Source organism: Lichtheimia ornata, assembly GCF_029851405.1.
Source record: "Lichtheimia ornata isolate CBS 291.66 chromosome Unknown scaffold00037, whole genome shotgun sequence".
NCBI lineage: Eukaryota > Fungi > Mucoromycota > Mucoromycetes > Mucorales > Lichtheimiaceae > Lichtheimia > Lichtheimia ornata.
In genome coordinates this window covers 151,508-168,861 of record NW_026695357.1, presented here as the reverse complement: position 1 = coordinate 168,861, position 17,354 = coordinate 151,508, and the positions used below count along the sequence as shown (strand labels likewise).

At 44.3% G+C, this 17,354-nt stretch overlaps 5 protein-coding genes across 5 annotated transcripts; 3 read left to right on the top strand and 2 right to left on the bottom strand.

Moving 5' to 3' along the window:
- Nucleotides 1-498: 498 nt before the first annotated feature.
- Nucleotides 499-747, bottom strand: O0I10_007577 (uncharacterized protein; the record flags this gene model as incomplete). Its single annotated transcript, XM_058487592.1, has 1 exon — nucleotides 499-747. The coding sequence occupies one exon, from the start codon at nucleotides 745-747 to the stop codon at nucleotides 499-501; it is 249 nt and encodes an 82-aa protein (XP_058341643.1).
- Nucleotides 748-2,251: 1,504 nt separating this feature from the next.
- O0I10_007576 (uncharacterized protein) lies at nucleotides 2,252-4,009 on the top strand (the record flags this gene model as incomplete). Its single annotated transcript, XM_058487591.1, has 2 exons — nucleotides 2,252-2,588; nucleotides 2,664-4,009. 2 exons carry the CDS (start codon nucleotides 2,252-2,254, stop codon nucleotides 4,007-4,009), a joined length of 1,683 nt encoding a protein of 560 aa, XP_058341642.1.
- A 16-nt stretch (nucleotides 4,010-4,025) lies between these two features.
- Nucleotides 4,026-4,958, bottom strand: O0I10_007575 (uncharacterized protein; the record flags this gene model as incomplete). Its single annotated transcript, XM_058487590.1, has 2 exons — nucleotides 4,026-4,588; nucleotides 4,652-4,958. The coding sequence occupies 2 exons, from the start codon at nucleotides 4,956-4,958 to the stop codon at nucleotides 4,026-4,028; spliced, it is 870 nt and encodes a 289-aa protein (XP_058341641.1).
- Nucleotides 4,959-5,868: 910 nt separating this feature from the next.
- On the top strand, nucleotides 5,869-6,414 carry O0I10_007574 (uncharacterized protein; the record flags this gene model as incomplete). Its single annotated transcript, XM_058487589.1, has 1 exon — nucleotides 5,869-6,414. The coding sequence occupies one exon, from the start codon at nucleotides 5,869-5,871 to the stop codon at nucleotides 6,412-6,414; it is 546 nt and encodes a 181-aa protein (XP_058341640.1).
- Nucleotides 6,415-8,376: 1,962 nt separating this feature from the next.
- On the top strand, nucleotides 8,377-17,269 carry O0I10_007573 (uncharacterized protein; the record flags this gene model as incomplete). Its single annotated transcript, XM_058487588.1, has 4 exons — nucleotides 8,377-8,832; nucleotides 8,890-9,909; nucleotides 9,975-16,765; nucleotides 16,825-17,269. The coding sequence occupies 4 exons, from the start codon at nucleotides 8,377-8,379 to the stop codon at nucleotides 17,267-17,269; spliced, it is 8,712 nt and encodes a 2,903-aa protein (XP_058341639.1).
- Nucleotides 17,270-17,354: the final 85 nt, after the last annotated feature.

Sequence of the window (17,354 nt, the reverse complement as noted above, 5' to 3'; positions counted from 1 at the left end):
TAATAAACGTCTACACAACCACACGTGTATGAATACATACATCACAACGTTTACTCGATCACCAACACATCTTATTGAGTCATCGAGCACGTATTTATCGAATTCAAGAAATGCAAGCGCAGTCAACGCTTATAAAGTCAATGACGGATGCTGGATTTTCAAAGAATGAGATAGCAGCGGTTTTAAAAGGACATCGGAAAGGTGTGACTAACACCCGTTTTCAATAAATAGCATCATTGTTGCATACCAGTTAATAAACGATAGGTCATTTTAATCATTGTGGGGAGAATGATGGTTACACCGGTTTCATGCAACCTCCACAACTTGATGTAAAAACAAGAAAACGTCATCCCCCTTTTATGCTATAGCATGTAAGTTACCCAATTTCAGGATTCATGATATAGCGTGCTATTTTTAACAGCATCAAGTTGTACGTGCCCGTTGTTTCATTGATAAAGGTTTATTCTTTGTGTGTGTATGATGGTTGTAGCAAATTGACTAATCGTCCCTGATATTTTGCAGGCGGTCGTCAACCTCTTGGATAAATTCTTGTACCCGCGGGGAAACCTCACCGACGGGCTTGATCTTGACGAGTAAAGGTATAATGTCCTCCTCAAGGAAAACGACCAAAAACGGGCACTCATCCGCAACCTTGATATGGAAGCCAGGCAATCCCTCTTCTTCATCAAACACCATGCGTTCGACTACTTCAGCCCCTTGTTGGTCAGCTCTCTCGGCATGTGACATGACAAGATTTGGAGGAGCGCCTGGGATATACAATACTTTGATTTGAGATTCTGGTATTACATAAACCTTGTTAGAAAAACGATACCACCAACTGCAAAGTAACAGGAGATACAATACCGGACATGATAAGTAGTAAGGCTGAGGTTGTGATAAAGGAAACAAGGACAACGATTCTCAACCCTTCTTTTATATTGCATCGATCCGATAGGCTTGGTGATTACCGATAACGCGCGAAGACCGAGATCTAAACTTTTACGTGCAAGAGAGCGAACGAGAAACAAGGTTCAACGAGTAAGTACAAACACATATGCAATGAAATGCATAGTATGTGATACAAACAACCGCTGATAGGTGACACAGCATTGCGGATAAGATATTACTTCATGCTAATACTTAAGGACGACGCTTCCGATATACTAGTTGCAGGAATGGCGGACAAATAGTAAAGCATTATGAGCTTTAAAACTTTATTTTTGGCTAGAGGAGTAAAACATGGACATCACAAATGGCCACTCCAGAAACATCAATTGAGGTAGACGCCCAAGCTAATCCATAAGTCATATACGATGCTTGAATCTTGAACGAAAAAAAGGTGCACTGGAGAGCTTGGTTGTGGCATTGAAAAAAAGAGATCATGTCGAGTGGATGAATCCAATGCCCCATTTCTTGGAGATACCACTGCCGTCAGAAGTTCGTTGGCCATGTCATCTTGAAAATCCTCTTCCAAAACGTCCACAACCTCAATACAACGTTTTCCAGAGTGGGTCTGTTGGATACCACGTGACGCAAATGGACAAGGGTCCACCAGGATGACTCCATAGATGTAGTAGTCGAGCCCAGTGAGACGATGGCAATGGATCAAGCACGTCCTTTAATTTCAGCTCTATTGCATAGAATGAGATTCATAATGATAAGCAAGAGATTCAAGATGTCTTTCTCCTTCTACTTGCCTAATCTTTCAATGCATGATGGAATACATTCTTGCGCCAAGTGCATCATCGTATCAAACGCATCTTCATCATTGGCACATTTCTTGACTACTATTACCACGCTGATGTGAGATCCCTGGTGCGCATGGACACTTGACCCTGTACATACCTTTTTGATCCATCCAAGAATACAATGATCAGGGCACGATTGGTGTAAAGTTCATGGGAAGAAAAACGACTGGAAAATGATCGCTGAGGCTGAAGAGGTTGGTAGCCAACAAGTTGGTGCTAAGAGGCACGCTCATCTGCATAATTCGGATTACCAAAAAAGGTCATCTGAAACTACACTCAAGGATACAGCACCTACCTTTGGTATCATGCTGGGACTCATCTTCCATATGCATCATAGCTGGTAACTCCCTTGTCGAGTAGCAATACGGTGGTAGTCGTTGCTAATGGATCTTTCAACAGCAACATCTTGCATGTGGTGTAACAGCCTATGCCAATCGTGTGTTACTTTAGGAAACAGCAGGCTCCCAGGTTCAGCAACGTGCACTTGTTCTTCCCTACCTCCAATGTCAGCAGCATTGCAATGTCGTTCTTTTCCTGCTCCTTTCGACCGTTTTCCAGTTGACATTACAGTTGCCATCTTTGACGAATTGGAACGAAAGGACTGTCTCGAATGCATGGTTGTGTCGCGGCCATGGCGGCAAGTTGTATTCGAATGTGCAAGCACAGCATTCAGCAAGGTGACCATGGATGCCAGCAATGGATGTCAGCGGTACAAGGCGCTCTTGGAGAACGTTGGACTTCATGTGAAGAGTGTATCGGTGAAAAACTGCTTAGACGCAGCTGCATTTGTGGAGATGATGACGTTATTGATGCAACATTGCCAATATCTCACTTCATTGGGTAAGGGAAAGGAACAAAAGGAATGGTATCCATGGTCGTCTTACTCATATGGCGTTTTCTTTTCTCTCTCTAAAGTTCTACTTAAATGCTATGTACCTGGAGATCTCAGTAATCACGTGACCAAGTTGACCTGTCTCAAGCATTTGACCCTGAGTAAATCATCACTCGTTATGGCAGCGCATCCTTCCACACTCATAATGAGCCTTACAACAACAACATCTCCAGCATTGGAATCACTTTTCATTGAATCACCTTTTAAACACGACATGTCGATGGTCCCTGAAGATCTACCACCATCACCTATATCGTCGTCCAGCAGCAGTCTACGTTTTCTTTACGTACGGTGCACGAGCATAAACGTGTCATTGTTGGAGAAGATATTGCAGCATTGTCCAAATTTGATCGGTCTACGAATACCCAGCAGCAAGGAGAATGAATGTCAGCAAATCAAGCAGATCATTTCTCAGCATTGTCCAAAGTTAAAGTACGTCTACTTATCCTTGACAGAGGAGCCACATCATCTTTGGGACCACGTGAAGAATGATGGAAAGACAAAAAGAGACGACCACCCACATTCACTATATGGCTTGTCTATCAAAGCATGCGAGGCAAGGCTGTTTTTGGATCAATGTCATTTACAACATTTGGACTTGTCGCTGGAGATGTGGAAGGATGAATACCCATCCCTTGGTACTTTACAACAATTACTGCAACAAAATACGGCGACTTTACGCACCTTGATTCTTCGAATGGATGGATTTCTCCTATTGAATCTCTTACCCTTTTTGCATTCTATGCCATGTCTTCAATCGCTTGAGTTGGATATTCGCACGACACGTCGACCTTCTTCTGAGACATCCAATTTACCCAGTGCATCCACAACAACAACAACGCCTCCCCATCATACAGAACCAGAATCTCCCATGATCATGGAATTACTGGAGCAACTCAAGCAATTATCATCCACACACCAAGACAACTTGGATCGATTGATCTTACGGATATCGGATACCATTCTCACCCAAATCACCACCGATGCTACCACACAACGTATGGATTTCATGGCAACCACGATATCAGAGATTCCTCATCTTCGACGACTCAAGTTGTGTAATGGGTCCTTTGTTTCAGATATGATGGTCACTTTATTCTCTTATCCAAACCAAGTGGAGCATGTGCATCTCACGTGTGGTCTATGGGAAGTGTCTTGCGAATTACTTCGTGTCATGCCAAGATTGCTGCGATCCATTTATCTTCATTGGCAAGGATACAACACAATCATGGATGTGTCGTCAGGCTGGCGACAATTTGCGAATCGACCCGATGGAACCCCCATTTTCGCTACCATAGAATATGTTCCCTTTGATGATGTTGATTGTGGATTATACCTCTTTTATTCCAAAAAGTCCACTATAAAGTGATTTACTATCTACATAATCAATGCCCGGATCGTAATTGTTCCACAATCTCATCCTTCGTCATGCCAATCTCTCGAAATTGTGAAATGAGCGATAATTTAAGCTGGGTATTCAAAATTTGATGCGAAGTGGATTGCTGTTGCTGATACATTTCAAACATGCGATCGATTTGCTCATTGTGTCGTTGTTGTTGCTCTTCAATGATGTTCAACATCCGTTGGATCGTGCCATCATCAGAGGCTATTGTTGTTGATGATTCGCTCATGGTGGCATTGTTAGGTAACGGTGATACGGGTGGTTGCCTCACGCTAGCATTGTACTTTATTGTTGGTGGTAACGCCTGTGGTACAGGAGAGGACCTATTGTTGTTGGTAGTAAACATGGATGATGATGATGATGATACGACCATGGGCTTGCGACCACGTGGTAAGCGTAAAAGGATGTTTTGACGATGAGAGGTGGGTGGTTGTTGTTGTTTTTGCTGTCTACGTTGGTTTGCAAATGAATCACTTGTAGCTGAGACATCAAAGACATCCACCAAATCATAATAATAAGGGAACGCCTTGCGAATGACTGCTTCATCTGCTCATGCAAATAGTATTCATGAAAATGGAATGATGGTTGCCATGCAACAATGTAACTTACTTGCTCCGTCGCGAGCCAACAAATGTGCTGTGACATGCTTACTTTCCCATGTATTGAGCTTGTAGAAAACCATACTTGGCTTACATCCAATGAACCCTGCCTCGTGGTATAGAGCAGCAATGTCCTTGCAAACATCCGTCTTGCTTTCTACAGCATCACCATTCTTCACGTTTCGACCATTTGCTTTGATGAACCGGGTGTAGTTGCCAGGTTCCTTGAGCCAAGATACTAGCACCTCATCCCCCGTCGCATTGCCTTGTGGTTTGACATTCGCTAGAATCCCTTTGCCCTTCCTACATTTTGGCATCGTATACTATACCAATAAAAGTGTGCAGTTATTAGTATCAGATAATAGTATCGCAGGTATAGACACACACCCCTTTACTTTGAAACAGGCACGCGTATCGTAGCAAGAGTCGCGTCGCATTGAGCACACTGCTGAGTCTACGCAAAGTCTCTTTTCAATCACCGAAGTCTGAAATTGGATGGATGCTGCATTGATTGTGAAGCATGAGATCGGCCTCAAAGGGCTTTTGAAGCATTCTCTTGCTTAAGTTGCAATGTGCTGACCAAGTAAAAGACGGTTGTTTAGTACAAAGACTTAGAGACTTCAAAGTACAAAGGAAAAGCATCCACTCAGTTTTTTCCTCTGCTCTCTTTTTCACATACATACTGTTCCAAGTGAGCCTTCCTGTGATGATGTCCTTTCCTTGTACTGTAAGCATCAACCTGACCAGAATTAAAGTGTTGTAATACCGGCTCCGATATGCCGGGTGCATAATGGCATTCATTTGCCAGGTAACCAAGTAAGCAACGATGCAGCAACAGGAAAGAATAGGCCATGGGGATATGTACGCACGCTTTGGATGTTTTGAACATGCGCTTGCCCATTCAGGGAATTATGTCGAAAGTGTGGCGCAAAGAAGATTGTGTGACGTTCAGTAAGTGGCATTCTTCAAATCATCGGACAAATCAAAAGATCATAAAGCAACGTGGTGTCGTATAGTGTTACATGTTCAGCTCGGTCCACGTCGGAAACACATTTGTGTTACGTGGTCGTGGTCCCGCATTGTTCCTCATAAACAGCTTGGCGTCCTTTTTTGGGGTAGTAGTGGTCCATCTTACTCGTGTTCGGCTTCGTAAACAACATCTTGTATAAATAGACCCACAGCGATTTTGCATCATCCTTTATCTTCAGACAGCTTTTCCTTTCAAACATGCCATCAACGACAGCCATCAACGCTTACACCTTTATCAATGGGGCTTATGTGCTTGCAGATTGGTACTATGACGACACGCCAATGAAAGCCTTCAAATTGATCATGGCGATCTATATCAATATGCAAACAGCCTGGGCACTTGGTGTCCTAACGCTTATGTTTAAGCATGCTTTGCCAATGGTGATCAGGCAAACGTTCAATCACTTGACCCTAAACTCTTTCCCAAGGTTCACGGAGTACTATGATACATTGGCCGATGAGCAATACGCTATCCTCAGGGATGGTACTGGCGCATTATACAGGCGAGTTTTCCAGGATCCTGATTTTCTTGGAATGATTTACGCCCGCATTAACCGTCGAGGACATGAGGGAAGACCACCACTTTTAACCATCGCTTTACGCATCGAACCCGGTACAACAGCAAATGAAAATCTGCCATCAACAGTATCTTTATACGATGTCCATACTGCCAATAATGGTGACGAGGAACAACCTCCACCTTTGGATCGTAATCAAGTCAACAATAATGTCGAGGAGGAGTAATCAGTCTCGCTTGCCTTGCTATGATGGGAGCAATGCAATGTTAGCCACCATGATAGACGCTCTTTTATGACGTAATTACCCTTTCAAGTAGACATAAAGGAAATCACGTTGTACACTATCACCCATTCACCTACACACAAACATGCAAATAAAGCGTATGCTCATCATCGTACCATAGCTACCATACGCCTTACCTTTGTCTTGGTTCTCTTTACCATGTATTGACTCATAATGAGTACTGTTTGTTGTGCTAAGCCAATGTCGTTCCAAATTGCCCAAGGGAATTACTATGCGCACCAGTAGGCATGGTAGTAACGTAACCCAGCAACCAACCAAATAAACACATCTCTCATCAATGCTCATTGACCATGCGCACACCACTTTTGCTATCCCATGTCACCTGCATTCATCCATCATTGACCATGCACGCACCAATTTTACTCCATCATCTTGTTCGCACCTTACATTATATCCCTTTTCATGTGCAATCGGTTTCCTACCATGCATATAATGGTTGAAAGCTCACCATAGAATACAACCCACGATCGATTAAAGCATTGTTAATTAATAGAGTGATGGTGCAAGCAGATTGGATGAAGTGATAATATATGTAATAGTGTATGAGATGATGGAGCAAAATTGGTGCGCGCATGGTCAATGATGGATGAATGCAGGTGACATGGGATACCAAAAGTGGTGTGCGCATGGTCAATGAGCATTGATGAGAGATGTGTTTATTTGGTTGGTTGCTGGGTTACGTTACCACCATGCCTACATTTTTGGTGCGCGCGTAGTAATTCTCATTGCCGAAGTAGGGCTTTGCACAAACAATGTCGTATACAGCGAAGTATAGCTTCAACGTAAGCAAGCACAATACCAGCACGTTGCTAAGAGAGTCACTCCCATCCCTCTCCCATATCATGTCTTTGCAATGGTTACAAGCAGAAAATCGAACAATGTATTCATCCATGTCTGATCGCTATACATCTATCACACCAAAATTTACCATTCTGCTCAAGCAACAATAGCCTGCTTGATGTACCTTAGTATTTGATCAACACTGTGCCGATACACCTACTTGACAATCCCCGCCTGTAAAAGGTTGCACAAATCACATTCTTTCTTTTACACTTAATGCTGCCATGAACCAAATACAGGTGACAGCCATCTCGCTTAACCTTGTAGATGTTTGTACTTTAACTTTGAGAATGTATTCGATGACATAGATAGGATTCTTAAGAGGTAGAAGCTTTACATGCAACCACGAGGTGCTGTGTGAGCATTAAGATGGGTGGCCTTTCCGCTGTGCGTGATGTTACCATTTCGTGTAACCATAAACAACGCGGACACGTTAGGCGCGTGTGTGAGTGAGGCATCATGAGACACATACCACCACTTTTTCTAGATGGTGAAACAAAAACACCGACAAAGATGCATTAATTGTAAAAGAACGAGGAGGAAAATGAATGAATGTCTCCTATATCAAGGGAGAGCAAGAGACAAAGACAACTGGTATTTGACATGAAGCACATAATCAATGTAATGGGAGAAACAGGGATTCTAATATGAATGTGAATGATTGTATGGGTATGTGTGAGTGTGCATATGCTTGGAAAAGAAAGAGAACCTGATGTTGGTGTTGCTGCAAAAAGCAACCATCCCCTCCTGATCTCCATATTTAGGCTGTGCCTTTTTCTTTTTTACAATAAGCTCGATACAGCACACACCCATAACACACGTAACTTGGATACACATTTCTTTCTCGCTCTCGCTCTCTCGCTCGCTCTCTCTCTTTTCTTTTCTCTTTTTAAAACAGCGTGTCCTGCGTGTGCGTGTGTGTGCAGTGTGGTATTTATCCTCCTCCTCCCCCTTCCTCTCGTGATTGCAGTGAACAGGCATGTATTCTTTGTTCTCTTAACAACAACCATGCAATTAACCATTAGCAACTACTCTATAGCTCGAATGACCCCGTCGCCATCCAGAGGTCTTGTAAAGTCATCCAATTCGCATCGGTCCCTGGTGTTTCATTCTGAAGAATGGACTGCGCGCAATCTCAGTTCCGACTATCAAGAGATTCAAATACGTACCTTGACAGCTTGGGTGAATGCGCAACTAGGAGAGCAGGCTATTGTTGATATGCGCAAGGATTTGCAAGATGGGAGGCACTTGTTACAGTTACTAGCGACTGTGGAGGATGATGACGATGACGCGCCAAAACCAGAGAAAGGACGAATGCGTATCCATCAATTATCCAATGTTGCACAGGCCTTGAGCATTTTATCGAAACGGCATGATGATGTACCTGATATCGGCAATGAAGCTATCGTCAATGGCGACTTGAAGAGGACCCTTGCATTGCTGTTCTATATTATGACAAAGTATCAATTTCAACCCATTCTAGACGATCCATCTCTCAAGGTAAATCACAATCATCAAAGAGCCATCCATCATACTCATCTTTAAATGTAATTATAGCATGACCCAACAACAACAACAACCGACCCATTATTAGATCATCACCATATCAAGCCATCACCGTCATCATCCAGCATGTCACTCCATATCAAACATCACCAACAACAGCATCTTTTACCCTCTACATTGAAACCATCTCGTAGTAGCAACAGTATTCATCACACAATGGCGTCTTCATCGGCATTGACAGAGGCTAAAGCAGCTCTTTTACGATGGGTTCGGATTCAGCTTGATGATTATACACCACACATCTTGGGAACGATACAGGACTTTAGTCGATCATGGCGTTCGGGTCTTGCATTTTGTCTCTTGATTCATTGTCACGATCCTGATCTTGTCCCAACCTTGTTTGATACCTATTTGCATACCACCATCGCGCTATCACATGAATTTACAAAGGAACAATGGCATGAAATGCTGTCATTGGCATTTGATACAGCAGCACAACAAATGCATGTGCCTCGATATCTGGAACCAGAGGATTTGACAGAGGTGGATTATCCGCATGAACCTAGTGTGATGATGTACGTCACCGAGTATTATCGTATCATGTCAGCTGCACAATCCAATGAATCAGAAAATCAAAAGGCGCTTCGCGTTGCCAAGCGACGTGCATGTATCCATCAACTACTCGAATCTATGCAAATACCAACAACAACAACATCAACTTCATCATCATCGCTATCACATCAAGAGGAAAATCACCATGATGACGTTGCTATGGAAGAGGACAAAGACACATTGATTGAGGAGTATAAACAAAAAATCGACACGATTCAACAGGATGCACACATCTCCCCAGCAAAAACACTTCAGGCAATTGTTGCACTGGATACATTGGCAGATGATATCAAAAAGCATGGTGGTGATGACAACTTGAACAACATTGTCACATTGACACGTGAACGATTGAAGCGGTTGGAAAAGGAATGGGAGGATCATCATCAAAACGGTGGTTGCCATGAAAAGACGTTGCCTGTTCAACAAGAAATGAATCGTATACGGCACATGGTAGAGCAGGTAAATTATTAGGAACACTATGGATACCGGGAGTTTGTAATATTAATGACCAATCAATTACATAGAATCCATATGCTGGGATGCATCCATTGGATGGCAAGGATGACGATATCAAAGCATACGAGCAATTCATTACGGAGCTTACATCTTCCATATCAACATTCAACACGACTTTTTGGGATACATTGGATCAGGACTTGATCACCACGCAGCTGAAGCAGCAACATGAATCACTTTTATCCACCCTCGACACACAAACAAAACGCGTACAATGGTTCAAACGTGGCGTATCTTTTGGCAACATTACTCGAGCTGTGAGCGAGCAATTGGACATTGTACAAAGCATCATGAATGATAGCAGCAATAGCCACAGCGTGACGGACGATGCTATTCAAGATCTTGAGAAAAGGGTGGATGTTGCACGTACAGCTATTCATGCGATCCATGACGAATACGCGGACGATTTAGACAACGATCCTCGGTCCATGGAGCATATGAACGCACTCGAGACGACTTATCGTACGATTCGTGATTGGGTGGATGAGGTGCGATCCTGGTTTATTGAAGCTGAACGTATCCGGGCATGGATCGATCAAAGGATTGAGACCCTTGAGCAGCGGAATGAGAAGCATAAAGATGTGGATCCATTGGGTGAATGTCTTATGCTTTCGGATGATATCATTGAGGGATTGGACAAAGAGCACGAGCAGTTGCGTACTGAAGTGGAACGATTTGATGCGGATGATATGGCACGGTTACGAGCTCATGTCAAGAACCTCACCTTGAATCGCAGTGATTCGGATTTGACACCTGCTGACACATCCACGATCGAAATCACCTTGACAACTCTGAACATGTTGAATCGATTGATGCAGATGTTACATACACGCTCTGTCTTTGTGGATATGCTCGTTCTACGATTAAAATGGGAGCATTTATTTGCCGATGCTGTCAAATGGATTGCACAAACAGACGATGAGATGACTCAGTTTCTACGACGACGAAGCCGATGGATGGATGATCAACAAGACGACCAAGAAGGGGAAGAAGAAGAAAATGATGATAGTATCGAGCATGTTGTCAAGACATTGGTGACCCTGGAACGCAAGATTGCTGATTTCGATCAACATGATTATTCACACGTATTGGATGCATATCAAGAAATGGAAGATTTACATCAACCATCATCGCCTATACCACCATACCTCGAGACGCGTCAAGAGAATTTTGAGAAAGCATTTGAAGATTTGATGAAACGAGCTGCCTATTGTCGCAAAGTGGTTGAGCAACGTTTGGCTGTGATGGAAGTGGTGTCTCAATATCGATTGATTCGGGATCAAGGTGAACAGCTGCGTAAAACACTTTCATCCATGGGCGACAAGTATGTTCAAGAGGATCAAGAACGGCTGGCTGAGGACATTGACGACTTTAAGGAGAAGTCCGCTCAGTTGATCTCGCATTTTGCTGCACGTGTACCTTATCCACAAGTGGACGAGATGGCTACAGCTGCCATTGGGGCAGGGGATGCTCAAGATAATCAAGCCGTGAATGAAGCGATTCGTAGTGCCATTAGCACCTATGGCATGGCACTTGCTTTGACAGCTGAAGGATTGGATCAATTGCTTGCCGCTCGACAAGATACATTATCGTTGCATCAACGTTCACGAGAGGCATATGACAAAATGACGCGACTCACCGCTTGGATGCATGAACGCATGCGAATCTTGGGCCGTGTTGATCTCAATAATCCTGCCACGCAACAAAAGCTTTTGGATGATGAGAGTGAGGTGGCAAGATTGGAAAAGGAACGTGAGACCACCGCTTTACGATTGGATCAAATGGAACATGAAGATCTGGCATCTGTGCTGAGACAAGTACAACAATTGGAAGACGATATTGATCGGGCCAATGCTGTATCCATTGATCGTGGATCACTCGTATCGTGTATTGAAGATTTGGAACGTGCCCATCGGGAATTGCAGCACATGTTGACATCACGTGGACAAACCTTGGATATGATTAAGCAGCGTGCAGCTTGGCAAGCACAATGGATCAAGACCAACCATCATATCCTTACGGTGGCTCGCAAAACATGGGATCTTTGTATCAAAAAGGCACGCTATGACCCTCGTCGTGAGGACCCTGACAAGCCATCGTATGCAGGTGATAGTGAACATGCGCAGGCATTACAAACACTGCAGGATCGTGTCACCGAGATTGAAGATCGACATATGGGTTTATTGCGTACCGTGGATGAAGGCAATGCTCAATTGGTAGAGATAGAAACCAAGTTGAGTGATTTGAGACACTTGCTTCACTACACGTCCGAATTGATGACACAGCGCGCTATCGTCACCGAGTTTCTACTTCGTGCTCAAGATGCTCATCGTGAAGGAGATAAATTGAAGGATGCCATTGTCAAAGCAACACGCCGTATCCAACATGATGATGGTTTCCAAGGACGTGTCGATGGCTTTAAAAGTGAGGTGAAACGGATCTGGGATGAGTGCGTGGTGCCTTGGCCAACCTATCAAGGTGGTCCATTATTGCGTGCTTTACAACCTGCCGAATCAAGTAGCAATTATGCCGCTCAAGTCAAGGCCCAAGTCAAGGCATTGTTGGATGCACGAATGGAAGAATTGTACGCTTTGCAAACGAGTATTGAAAATGCCATGAAGGAGTACAATGAAATGCATCGAACCAATGCATTGGTCAAGGAATACGATGCTGAGGCTGAATCGTTACAACAATGGCTTGATCAACAAGCAGCGGCATTGCGGGCACAACATGTGGATGTGGCAGCTGAGGAAGGCAATTTCATTGTGTCGGATATCACTCAATTGGAACAAAAGCATGCCGAGTTGACACACGCCGTGGATACCTTTGAGCAAAACCAAGTGCGTGAATTACATGACAAGGTGATTGGTCTTGAAAACATCATCATGACTGAACCAGCACGTCAACGATTGGGTCAAGTTATGCACACGCTTGAACAGCTCAAACTTGCATTAGCCGATCATGTGATTACGATGGAAGCAGCAGCTGCACGACTTGCATGGCAAGAAAAGTTACACGCTGGCAAGCAGGATATGGATGCTTTGACTGAATCATTACGTCGATTCACCGCCAACAAGAATATGTGGGTGACTCAACCTGATTTCGGTCATGACCATTTGCAGCAACTAGAAACGCAATGGAATGCCCTCATGGAACAAAAGCACATGCTGATGGAGACCACGTTACCAGCCATTGAAACCAGCTATGAGACCTTTGTCAGCTACTTTTCAAAATTGGCCCGACCCATGGCAACGCCGGATCATCTGGAAGCGATGATGGAATCACTGCATCGAGCAATGACAAGATTGGAAGAGACACTAGGAGCACGTGCCAAAGAATTGGAATTGATGCGTGACCGAGTTGATTTGGCAGATCAATTACAAGCATCCCTTGCATGGTTAAGCACACATCGACAAGAGCTTGAGACATTAATTGAGGAGCACATCAAGTGGAAACCTGAAGGATGGGATGAAGATGTGGACAAGCTGCAGGAACAAAAGGATACGATGCACGCTGAATTTGTCAAGCATTGTGAGGAGACTGCTTTGGGATTACGCAAGACCTTGGATGATCTATGTGAATCAGCGGCATCTCATGGTACGGTGATTGTGTCCGATTCTTTCAAGAAACAAATGCAACAATTGGACACTGCACAAGATGGCATTCGCGATCATTTCGATTTCAGTACCGCTTTACTGATTCAAACACGTGCTGTGTGTGCATTCATGGTACAAGCAACCGAACTTGAGACCCAAGCAGACACTATTCGAGACGACCTTGCATCGACCCATTCACCTTCTTCCTCAGGATATCAATCACAGCAACAGCATGAGGATTGGGCAATGGCTTTTATGGATCGATTGTACGAACTCAAGAATGGTATTGATCATATGCCAAGTATCTCTTATCCAAATTCGAATGATGAGACCAACAATGACATGATTCGTGATTGGGTGGATATGCGAACACGGCGTCTGTATGGTTTGCATGCTAGCTTGGAACAATTGCTCGAATCCAAGGAAGGCATTTCGCGTAAAAAGATTACATTGCAGGCGTACCTTAAGGAAGCGGAGACGTGCCGTAACTGGATTGCTGAACGTATGGATGCATTGGTATTCAATGCCGATGACAATGGCGACGTGGCCAAGTTACGCAAAGCTATTCAACATGTGGAAGGTGTACAAGCTGCCATGGCTGCTCACGGCAATGTATGGGAGACTACGCAGACCGCCTATGCCAAATGCAGGGATCCTGAGCCTAGCATTCAAGAACAGCACACATCTCTTGAAAAGGCATGGATGGCATTAGATACCAAGACACGTGAATACAAGCAATCTTTATTGGCAGCACTTGAACCAGCTGAGATCCGACAAGGCATTGCACGATTGAAAGCTGCTTATGATACGCTAGAAGACGCCATCACACATGCCGATACTGCTACTGTGAGTGACGAACAAATGGCAGAATGGCAAAAGGACATGGATACGTATGAATCGGTCGACTATGCCAATTTGCTCAAGGCGGTGAAGCACGACGATGACGATATTCGCGCACAATTGGATACGGTAGCAGAGCAAGCGGTTGCAGTGCGTGCTATGATGACTACCTTGTACGACGCAGTGAATGCATCTCGGCTGCAACGTACTCATGCCGAGAATGCAATGGTGGTACAAACTCGCCTACAAAAGGTCCGTGCGTTTATGCAGCAAGCTGATCACGTGCAGCATCTTGCTCTTGAATACGATGATTGTCGCGACGCTTATGGTGATTTGCAAGCCTATCACGCTTTTATTGGTGGTCAAGTGATATCAGAGGAGATCAAGCATGCCATTGATCAAGTGCAAGCAAAAGTGGATGAGGAATGGGCCTTATTGGAATCGGCAAAGAATGACTTGGCAGCCCGTGAAGCACGTACTGAAAAGTGGGCCAAACAACATGAAGCCCTTGAAGCCTTGGCAACTCAACTCGAAGCGATTGAATTGGATGCCAAAGCGAGGAAACCGGTTGAAAACATCATGTCGGCTTTGCGTGAATTGGACATCTCATTGAATGAGGATAAGGAAGCCCACGTGTTCATGCAGCGACACAAGGAGGTCACAAAGCAAGCTGAAGATTTGATGAGCAAAATCAAGGCACTTGAGATGGAATCACGTAGGGGACCTGTATTGGCGTCTATCAAAGATCAAGTTTCTGGTATCCAGGCAACCATCGATCAACACGTCACTACGCTCGAAAAGGAACAGAATGCCCTTGAATGGAACAATGATGATATTATCAAACGTGCACGTACACACAAACGAACAGTGGATGCTCAACGCACGATGCATGCTGAATGCAATGAGGAGATTACAACAGGTGGTCTTTATCAGCAGTGTCAGCAATTGGTGAATGAATATGGCATGGACAAAAAGGAGGTGGATGAGCTAGTACAGCCATTGGCGGCAGCATTGGATGCTTGGCAAGCATTGATCCAGCAAGAAGATGCATTCAGCAACGTTGCACAAATGTATACGAAACATCATCAACAAGTGAGTGCTTTCCAAGATACACTTGCCACCATTTCAACGGCTGTACCTATTGGCATGGATGATGATGATGAGGAGGAACAAGAAGACAATGATGAATCTGGATTGCAAGAGACGATGGATCACCTTGTTCAATTTGCAAAGGATATCACCACCAAAGCATGTCCTACTCCCAGCGACGACGACAAACGATACACGTGTATTCGAGAGGCATTAGAGCAATGTATGGCTGATTTACAGAAGCAGTATGATCAAGTGAAAGCAAGTTTGGATGAGAGACGTGCTCGACGAGCTGAGAGGCGACAAAAACGTGAAGCGGATGCGAAGGTGGCTGAATTGATACGACATGCCGAGAGTCTAAAGACAAGAGTGGAAGCATTGGAATGGAAGGATAACACGATCACACCTATTGAGCAGCAAGAGTTTCGTGAGCTTGAGGATCAAGTGGCCCAACTTTTGGAACAAGCCAAGAAGCATCCTAAGGCGAGTACATGCATGAAAGACTTGGAAGAGGTGATGAAGCAGCGTCGTGAGCAATTGGCATCTCAAAGCAACTGGACGGAGTTGATGAGCATGTTGGATCAACTTGAGGAACAAGCATCATTGCTTTCAACAGCTGTGGACGATGCAGCACCTCATCATGCAAGCATTGTCAATAACAAGTTCAGCAAGAGCGATCTTCAATCACTGCTAAAGGTGTTGGTGGGAGCCTACAAGCAACACGAACCAACCATGACCCATCTCGTAAGACGTGCCAAAGCAGAAGCGGGTGATCGTACACCTCCTGAAAGAATGCAACAAGTGCTTATGAAATGCAACAAGGTGCGTGCATCAGCAGCTGCACGTGAGCGTGAATTACAAATGTGTATCAGTCAATTGGATCATGAATTCTTTACCAAGTTGGCCATGGCAAAATCCAAGCCCAAGAGACGAAAGACTCCTGCTCCTCCTCGTTCTACAACACCCATATCCATGTCACGTCGATCATCGAGTCAAGGTAGCAGCAGCAATACTGCTAATCGCACGACGCCCAGCTTGAGGCCTTCGAAAACGCCTTCTCGTACACGCTATGTAGCTGATCCCAAGAATGAGTTGGATATGGAATTGGGTCGTATCGTCAATGAGAACCCTTACCGCGTCAAGGTCAAGATGGTCCCTGGTGAAGTGGGCAAGTATTGGTTTGGAGAAGTCAATCCAAGGCTTGTTTATTGTCGTATCTTACCCAGCAAGCTTGTCATGGTGCGTGTGGGTGGTGGTTGGGTTGAATTGTCAAAGTAAGTATACATCTTTTATATACAAGCGAGTGGGGTATTCATTGAGTATTGTATTTTAGGTTTTTGTTTGATCACAACTTGACCGAAGGTACACCACGTAACGCAGCGACAGCAACCACGGAGGAATCATCATCATTAGCAGCAGCAGCAGCAGCCAGTAGTAGTACTACACTATCCCATACAAGTAGCAGTGAATCTTCAGGCGGCTCGCTCTCATCCACTTTTCACCATCATCCTTCTGTTTCGGCTGCACGTTGTGTATCCCCATCAGGACGTATCAGTATTCGTGGTGGTGGTACAACATCTGCAAGTACAAGTGAACATCTCTTGTCAGTCACTCGATCTTCAACTTCATCCTCAGCCAGCCGTCGTTCCAAAACACCACGTGGAGGTTATGTGGATGGTGACAAATATATCCGAGTGGATGAAGCTGGTAATCAAGTCATGGTGAAAATGACCAAGGCAGAAGATGGTGCCAAAATGCCCATTGGCAAGCGTAGATAATTTCCCCCATCATCTCTATGATATATATATACCACACATTGCTTTTATCCCCTTATAGAAAAAAAAACCCACGCTTTAATATACA